Source organism: Podarcis raffonei, chromosome 6 (genome assembly GCF_027172205.1).
Source record: "Podarcis raffonei isolate rPodRaf1 chromosome 6, rPodRaf1.pri, whole genome shotgun sequence".
Taxonomy (NCBI): Eukaryota; Metazoa; Chordata; class Lepidosauria; order Squamata; family Lacertidae; genus Podarcis; species Podarcis raffonei.
In genome coordinates this window covers 96380547-96389966 of record NC_070607.1, presented here as the reverse complement: position 1 = coordinate 96389966, position 9420 = coordinate 96380547, and the positions used below count along the sequence as shown (strand labels likewise).

Below are 9420 nucleotides of genomic sequence, written 5' to 3'. Positions count from 1 at the left end.
TGGAGCAGAGCATCCACGAGGCAGCTTGATGATGATGATGATGATGATTTTGGGGACACGGGTGGCGCTGTGGTCTAAACCACAGAGCCCAGGGCTTGCTGATCGGAAGGTCAGCGGTTCAAATCCCCGCAACAGGGTGAGCTCCTGTTGCTCGGTCCCTGCTCCTGCAAGTAGATAAATAGGTAAAGTGCAAGTAGATAAATAGGTACCGCTCCAGCGGGAAGATAAATGGCGTTTCCATGTGCTACTCTGCTTTCACCAGAAGCAGTTTAGTCATGCTGGCCACGTCACCTGGAAAAACTGTCTGCGGACAAACTTCGGCTCCCTTGGCCAGTAAAGTGAGATGAGCGCCGCAACCCCAGAGTCGTTTGCGACTGGACTTAACTGTCAGGGATCCTTTACCCTTAATGATAATGATAATGATAATGATAATGATAATAAATAAATAAATAAATAAATAAATAAATAATAAAACTCTGCCGATCTGGCTTGGTTTCTCCAGCCAATGTGAGCAGCTTCCAGCAAAATATTAAAAATACATTAAAACATCAGTCATTAAAAACTCCCCTAACCAGGGCTGCCTTCAGATGTCTTCTAAAAGTCAGATAGATGTTTATCTCCTTGACATCTGATGGGAGGGCGTTCCACAGGGAGGGTGCCACCACCAAGAAGGCCCTCTGCCCGGTTCATATGTGTTCACCCCCCCCCCATAGCCATTCTGTTCCCCCCACAATAATGCTTCTGGCCAAGAGGGGAGCTTGCAAAGTCTGAGCTATAGATTTATTTTAAAATCAGTTTGGGGGGGGAGGGGGAACCTGAAGGAAGGTTTGTTCTTCTTGTTGTTGCAGCATCAACTTTTAGAGGTCAGAGACAGGGAGGGGAAGACGTCGATCCATCATCATTGTCACCATCATCCAGACAGAGTAACTATTACCAAGTGTTTCTGATTATTCACCAATGATTCTATATTCACATACACACACACAGTAAAGAAATGCCATTTCTGGGTATTAGGAATTAATCCACTTGTGGAGTGCATTGTTCTGTGGAGGAAAGGAGAGAAGAGGGTCAGGAAAATTGGTAAAGAGGAAGAAAACGGGACGATTGATATTTATTTATTAGGAATATTAGTATCTCGCCATCCTAGTTCAAAACTGAGCCAATCAACATAGTTAACAAACTGATAAATTTAGAAACAGTAGATCTTGTGTGTTTTTTGGGGGGGGCGCTTATTTTTTCATTTCGTTCTTGTTTTTATTCTTTGTGTTTTTATCTTATATTTTTGTCTTGTACTTTTATGTTGTGAAACACCCTGAGGTCTTCAGATGAAGATAATAATATAATAATAATTTATTATTTATACCCCGCCCATCTGGCTGGGCTTCCCCAGCCACTCTGGGCGGCTTGACACCAAATATTAAAATACAGTAATACATCAAACATTAAAAGCTTCCCTGAACAGGGCTGCCTTCAGATGTCTTCTAAAAGTCTGGTAGTTGTTTTTCTCTTTGACATCAGATGGGAGGGTGTCCCACAGGGCGGGTGCCACTACCGAGAAGGCCCTCTGCCTGGTTCCCTGTAACTTGGCATCTCACAGTGAGAGAACCGCCAGAAAGCCCTTGGAGCTGGACCTCAGGGTGGTATACAAATTTAATAGCTAGCTAACTAAATAATAACTTACAAACCTACAGTGGACGCTCGGGTTGTGAACGTGATCCGTGTGGGACGCACGTTCGCAACCTGCAGCGCCCACAACCCGCAGCGCCACATCTGCGCACACGCGGGTTGCAATTCGGTGCTTCTGCGCATGCGCAAAGCATGATTTAGCACTTCTGTGCATGCGTGAGCACCAAAACCCAGAAGTAACCCCTTCTGGTACTTCTGGGTTTCGGCACATCCATATCCCAAAAATGCACAACCTGAAGAGTCTGTAACCCAAGGTATGACTGTATTCTGCCCGTGAAAGAACAGGAGATAAAGTGTGTGTGTGTGTGTGTGCATGCATGCGCACACATATTTAATAACTGAATTGTAGGGTTGGAAGGGACCCCAAAGGTCATGTAGTCAAACCCCCTACCATGCAGGAATATTTTGCCCAACGTGGTTATCGAACCCACAACCCTGAGATTGAGAGTCTCCTGGTCTACCGATTGAGACCCGCTTGCCTTACCGGCTCTTTCAAAGAATCTGATGTTCCCCTCGGGAAATCCTTGAGCCAAGGCAAAATCCTTGAATTTATCTTCAATGGCGCCTCCAACGTCCAGTCTCCTACCTTTAAACACAAGCAAAGGTTGGGTAAGTCTTTCAACCTGGAAAGGCCCAAATCTCTGTTCAACATTCATAAAACATCTAACGTATCTTCTTCCTGCCATCTTCCCCGCATGACCCATCAGACAGTCAGGAACAGATTCCATCATGGAGCCAAGGTAGCGCTTTGATGGATGGTCTAAAGGAGTTGAAAGCCTACAAAGGTGCTGACTTGTCCCCAGCGCTTGGGCAGAAATAAAATTAAAAATTCTTGGACAAGGAGCTTTGCAGAGCAAAGCTAAGTGGGGATGAGCCCGAAGGAAGCAAATAGCTTTCTACTGAACCCCAGATCTGCTCCATTAGACATTAGAATACGTACCAGACAGATACATCGCCGCGTAACTGTGCAACGTCACATGGAAAATTATATATCTATCATAATCAGCAGCCATGACGTGAACTGTGGATTTGTCTGCACAAGAAACACCATAAGACGTTAGCTATAAGACAACTTTGCCCCATATCTGTGCTCGAAGGTCTAGGGAGCAGCAGAAGCAACACTCTTAGCCACTTTAAATATTCACAAGATCTCCTGCCACCTCATTTGATATAGCTTTTGGGGGGGGGGATTTACAAAGATGAAACTCTGGGCCCGAAGAAGTGTCCCCCGCCTTTGCCACGACCGACCACCGTTAAAAGTAACGGTAAATTCTAACATTGAACCCTTGGAAATCCACGAAGGTGCTGTCCCTCTCCCGACCCTCTCCCCCAGAACGGCTCACTTTGGTTCCTCCCATGGGCAGGACTCGAACCCATGGCTCCAAGTTACAAGAAAGGAGATTGCAACTCAACATCAGGAAGAACTTTGTGAAAGTAAGAGCACTTCGACTCCCTCGGGAGGGGGTGAACTCTCGGTTCTTGGTGGTTTTGGAAGCAAAGGTTGGATAGCCATCCATCAGGGATGCTTGAACTGAGATTCCTGCCTTTTAGGGGGGTTGGATGAGATAACCTGGGGGCAGCGGAGCTGGACCTCAGTGTCCAGGTAGAACGATGAGGGTGGAGATGCTCCTTCAGATATACTGGACCAAAATAAACAACAATCTGCTGATGACATTGAAATAAAATGAAGGGGTTCTAGTAATAAGAGATAAAAATTATAAATTATAAATTTGGGAGGTAAAATATATAAGGACAAAGTAGTAGGATACGAATTTGCTGAACTAATTGTTAAAAAGGGATATAAAAAAGGGAGGCGTGAGGAAGTCAGGAAAATAAGTTAATTGAAGATGAATAATTAGAAAAGAGTGATTTGTGTTTTTCTTATTCTATTTTTTGTGCGTTGATTGTTCTTTTTTTTTCCTTGTTAAATGTTTGTATTTTATGTATTGTGAAAGTTTGTATTGTTGTGTTTTATATTTTCTCTGTGTTCTATTTTTCTATTGTTAAACTTAATAAAATATTATTTTTTAAAAAAAACCAAAATAAACAACAATCTGACTTTTAGAAGACATCTGAAGGCAGCCCTGTTTAGGGAAGTCTTTAATGTTTGATGTTTTGCCATGTTTTTAATATTCTGTTGGGAGGCGCCTGGAGTGGGCAGGGTGTAAATAATATTATATTATTATTATTATTATTATTATTATTATTATTACTACTACTACTACTACTACTATTCGCTCTGCAGCTGGCAGCAGACTGGCAATGCGAGTGTGCTCCTGGGCTTGGGTTCAGGGCGCTTAGTGAGGACACCATTTGCATCTGCAGCCCGTGGCTCGAAGGGAAGCTGAAGGGAGCTTCCTCCAGGGGGCAGTGCCACCAAGATGAGGGAGAGAGGGAAGGGGTGAAGCTCCACTGTTGGCAGGGCTTCCTGAAGAGAAGAAGAGTAGTTTGGATTTGATATCCTGCTTTATCACTACCCGAAGGAGTCTCAAAGCGGCTAACATTCTCCTTTCCCTTCCTCCCCCACAACAAACACTCTGTGAGATGAGTGGGGCTGAGAGACTTCAGAGAAGTGTGACTAGCCCTAGGTCACCCAGCAGCTGCATGTGGAGGAGCGGGGAAGCGAACCCAGTTCCCCAGATTACGTGACTACCGCTCTTAACCACTACACCACACTGGCTCTCACACTGGCTCCTGGGCACAAACTCTTGCTCAAGGCCAAGTGGGAGACATGGGCAGTTTCCAGCTTGCCCCTAAGAAGCAGCCATGTGGCAGAAAGCTTTCCTCCTACCCCTGCAATTGCCCAAGCTGGCGTGGTCCATGAAAGCGGTTTCCTGCTTTTGAGGTCTGCTTAAAACAAGGGGGGGGGGGTTGACGCATCAAAACTACATGGCACTGGGCTCCATCACGGGCATGCATGACACAACACTGACACCCTCCAATTTCAGACCCAAGCCGCACCTCCATAACAAGATATGAGGGTGACTCGTGGCTCTTATACCTACTGGGAACTTGGAATATACCGGGTCGGTTGGTGTGCATTAAGTTCTTGGTTGTTTGGGTGCAGGTGCCATTCCTGGAAAAGAAAGCTCAGTTGAAGGACTTCCACGCAAGAGACGCGGCCGGCTTCGGCCCTCCCTCCCCTGCTTGTGTTTTCTAGGGTTCAGGAAATAAGCATCGCAGAAACCCACAGATTTGTGATCCATCTTGTCACATGCCACCCGGATCTCCGAGCGTCGCGATACCCCAGGGTTTCCCTCGCATTTGTGATTCCTTTGGGAAAGGAGGCGCAGCGGAAACAGGAGTGTCTTTAGGATGCAAGCTGAGTCTACAACGGAGGGGTTCCTGGCCTCAACACCCTAGAAGGGTCTTTATTCTCCCACAGGTGCAGCTGTGGGTTCAGACAGATATGAGCCATGGACACCTTGACCAGGTCCAACTCCAATCCGAAACTCAACTCTCCAACTCTGCCTTTTCTTCAGACTCAAGGGCATAGCTGTCAACGTTTCCCTTTTTTAAAGGGAAATTCCCTTATTCTGAATAGGATTCCTCACAAGAAAAGGGAAAAGTTGACAGCTATGCTCAAGGGAGGCAGCCCTTCCATTTGCCATCCATTTGGCTTTCTGAATGGCTCGTCGCCTTCCTTTCGCTCTTCCCAATGGCTCATCTCCCAGGCGATTTCCTGAACTCGGATTATATTTTAACTTTTGCTTCTGTGCCTAGCACCCAGGTTAACCCTCCAAGCATGGATTCAGTTCTAACTCCTGTTGGACCCGGGAATTTTGGGGAGTCTTGGTGCCTCCCAACTGTACCATCTTATGATTCTATGATTCTGTTACTATTGGCACGTAAAACCCGTAACAATTTGGGACTAGTTTACCTATGAGATTGCCTTACTCTACATGTGCTCTCTCAAACATGTTGATCAGCAGAATTGGAACTGACACAAGTGTCACATATGACCCATTGTGCTGTTGTACGAACTGGGTCATTCGGTGTGGCAGCGTCAACACTTTAGAACTACTTGTGCTCTTTGTGGTGCCTGCTAAAAATTTCCCAGGTGGAAAGTCCTGCCCAGTATGAATGAATTTTATTATTTCGGTCACAGACCAGTTGCAGCCCACATACAATAGCAAGGAAGTCATAAAACACGATAGGGATACATTTGAATTTGCAATTGGGTATAACAGGGACAATACAGATATAGCAACAGTTAAAAAATATATAAATTAAGGAACCAGCATTTGCCCACAGACAGCTTTCCAGGTCATGTGGCCAGCAATACTAAACCGCTTCTGGTGCAACGGGACACTGTAACGAGTGCCTGAACTCACGGAAACGCTGTTTACCTTCCCGATGCCATGGTACCTATTTATCTACTTGCATTGGCGTGCTTTTGAACTGCTAGGTTGGCAGGAGCAGGGACTGAGCAATGGGAGCTCACTCTGTCGCAGGGATTCGAACTGCCGACCTTCCGATCAGCAAGCCCTAGGCTCAGTGGTTTAGACCACAGCGCCACCTGTGTCCCTCTATAACCTCTTAAGATACAGGAAGATAATGAACTGGAACCCGTGACCTTCCCAAGGGACCAGCTTCATATCAAATCGGACCCTTCTTCCATCCAGCTCAGCATTGCCTACGCTGCTACACAACCTGGCAAGACCGAGCAATGGCCAAAACACCACCCAATGATTTCAGGAAAAGGGTCCTAGGCCAGCATCGATTCGACCACTTTGAGGGTACTAACAGCATAACGTTAGCAGTGAGTTTCAAGTCGCCGCTATCAGAAACCGTCACACGGTGGTCCATCTGCGCTGTCAGATTGTCGCGTTCCGGCACCTCGGGTGTAGAGGAAACCATTGCGACGGGATGCCATAAGCCTGCAACCTGAAACAGAATAACTGCGTTGAGCAGCCAAACTCCTCCTGAGTATTGTCCTACCAGGGGTGAAAGCAGCAATGTTCTTGTATCTGCAAGAGAGGAGAAGCAAAAGGGCTTTTACTCTAGAGCAAAGCTGCTCAGAGGAAGAAGGCTGTCCAGAGTCTCAAGAAAGGCAAGACCAAGGGAGTAAACAAAAGGGTCGCCAATATCCCCAGGAGAATCTGCCACTGGGTTCTGCCTTCTCTGCTGCTGATATCATCCCCTCCAACATTTCTCCGATGGAGATGAAAAGATAAAGGGACCCCTGACCATTAGGTCCAGTTGTGGCCAACTCTGGGGTTGGGAGATGAGGTTGCTCATCTCGCTTTATTGGCCGAGGGAGCCGGCATACAGCTTCCGGGTCATGTGGCCAGCATGACTAAGCCGCTTCTGGTGAACCAGAGCAGCGCACGGAAACGCCGTTGACCTTCCCGCCGGAGCGGTGCCTATTTATCTACTTGCACTTTGACGTGCTTTCGAACTGCTAGGTTGGCAGGAGCAAGGACTGAGCAACGGGAGCTCACCCCGTCGCGGGGATTCGAACCGCCAACCTTCTGATCGGCAAGCCCTAGGCTCTGTGGTTTAACCCACAGTGCCACCCGCGTCCCGCCAATGGAGATAGGGGCATCCTATTCCTTCGCCTCCAACATTTCATGAAAACAGGGGCATCCTATGCCCACTAAACGAGGCGTTTGAGGGTCAAGCTCTTGGGGGCTTTTTCATCATGCCGATCTGGCTTGAAAGTCCCACCTGAAAATCACTTACCTTTCGGGGCTCGAAGTCTGACTGCACAGGGATGTGCGCAGCGACTGGGAATATGCAGGCAGGAGACAGTCCCAACACCAACAGCAGCGCAGGCCTCATCCTGGAGGTGCCTTTCTCCTGATTTTAGCATGAACGGAGAACCTGGGAAGATGAGAATGAAGGACCAGCATTGCAGCAGCCCAGTTTATAGATTTGCCTCCCAATGTCTTCCAAGCGAATCTACCCAGCAACGTAGGGGGCAAGAGTGAGAGCAACAGGCTATGTTGTGGGCTGATGGAGGAATAATAGCAACACTTTTGATTCCCTTCCATCCTACCCTTCATTTACAAAGATGGGTGGAGAACTGTCTTGCCCAAGGGGCTGTTTGGTGTTGGTCAAAGATTGTGGAGATCTCTTTGTGTATCAGAGGAAAGGAGTGTATCACACTTGTTCTTTCAGGGAAGGGAGGTTAAAGACTGACACATGCCAGTTTTGGGTAGGAGCTGAGATCACAGGGGCTTAAAGACCTGTGATTTTTTTTTCCAACAAAAGAGGGGAAGAATAGAAGTATGCAGGGGCACATCCCCTCCAACATTTCTCCAATGCAAATTGGGGTGCCTTTCTGCAAAATGGCAGTGAAGTGTCAAGTATCCTGATACCACTGCGAGAAACTTCAAATGGTGCAAACAAAAACTTCTAAAACACCACAAAGTCCCCCATGACTATTCTCGCAAGAAAGCTGGTAAATTGTGGGTTGAATGAGATAACTGTTAGGTGGATTTGTAGCTGGTTGGCTAACCAAACCCAAAGAGTATCCATTTAATGGTTCCTCATCATCCTGGAGAAATGTGACCAGTGGGGTGCCGCAGAGTTCTGTCCTGGGCCCATTGTTGTTCAATGTCTTTGGAAACGACTTGGACGAAGGAATTGAGAGGACGCTTATCAAATTTGCAGATGGCACCAAACTGGGAGGGGTAGCTAATGCCGCAGAAGACAGAATCAGGATTCAAAATGACTGTAGCAGACTGGAGAACTGGGCCCAAGCTAACAAAATTAATTTCAATAGGGACAAATGTAAGGTTCTGCACTCAGGCAGGAAGAACCAGGTGCACAAATATAAGATGGGGGACACCTGGCTTACTAGCAGTACATGTGGAAAGGATCTAGGGGTCTTGGTGGACCACAAGCTGAACATGAGCGGCGAAAAAGGCTAATGCTATTCTAGGCTGCATCAATTGTAGTGTCCAGATCAAGGGAAGTAATAGTACCACTCTATTCTGCCTTAGTCAGACCACACTTGGAATACTGTGTCCAGTTCTGGGCACCACAATTTAAGAAGGATGTTGACAAGTTGGAATGTGTGCAGAGGAAGGCAACCAAGATGATCAAGGGTCTGGAAACCAAGCCTTATGAGGAGCAGTTGAAGGAGCTGAAGAGGAGGCTGAGAGGAGATAATGACAGCCGTCTTCAAATATCTTAAGGGCTGTCACATGGAAGAGGGAACAAGCTTGTAGTCTCCTGCTCTGGAGGGTAAGACTCGAACCTTGTGAGGTTGTGGACTCTCCTTCCTTGGGGGGTTTTAAGCAGAGGTTGGGTGGTCATCTGTCAGGGATGCTTTAGGTGAGATTCCTGCATCGTGGGGGTTGGACTAGATGACCCATGGGTCCCTTCCAACTCTATGATTCAATGAGCTCTGTAAATGGCAGGAAAAAAACTACACTTTTATTATCTCACACAAAAAGCCAAGAATAAGCCCCAAATACCTGCACCTCCCCTCCTCAGAAGGAGGGTGGGGAATTATCAACGTAGAATTATACTACATCGCCAACCCAGTGCGCCACATAATCCCAGGCATTCTAGAAGACAAGATGAAACAATGGGTTCGCGTGGAGAGAGACACAGACGAACACACATGTCAGCGCTGCCCAAGGTCCCAGCTCACACAAGACCAACGCTGCTTCTTTCTCTAGTATAAAAGTCTTTATTGAAGTTCAGTTTCACTTCCAGACGCGCAGCGTGCAACGCTACGTCTATACCTTAGACCGTCGAAGCTCCATCTGAATCTCCTCC

General features: G+C 47.0%; 1 protein-coding gene across 1 annotated transcript; it reads right to left on the bottom strand.

The window, feature by feature from the left end:
- Positions 1-766: 766 nt before the first annotated feature.
- LOC128416654 (epididymal secretory protein 4-like) lies at positions 767-9251 on the bottom strand. The gene is made up of 7 exons (XM_053394673.1): positions 9114-9251; positions 7372-7512; positions 6434-6573; positions 4692-4762; positions 2627-2719; positions 2171-2272; positions 767-1043 (listed from the first exon to the last, which is right to left on the bottom strand). The coding sequence occupies exons 2-7, from the start codon at positions 7468-7470 to the stop codon at positions 1018-1020; spliced, it is 531 nt and encodes a 176-aa protein (XP_053250648.1). The 5' UTR covers positions 7471-7512; positions 9114-9251; the 3' UTR covers positions 767-1017.
- Between the last annotated feature and the right edge of the window lie 169 nt (positions 9252-9420).

Coding starts and splice junctions, on each gene's coding strand:
- LOC128416654 (XM_053394673.1), bottom strand. CDS start 7,470: ATGAGGCCTGCGCTGCTGTTGGTGTTGGGACTGTCTCCTGCCTGCATA. Junction 2,273..2,626: donor CGCGGCGATGTATCTGTCTG/GTACGTATTCTA, acceptor TTGTGTTTAAAG/GTAGGAGACTGGACGTTGGA. Junction 1,044..2,170: donor CAGATTCTTTGAAAGAGCCG/GTAAGGCAAGCG, acceptor TTTCCTCCACAG/AACAATGCACTCCACAAGTG.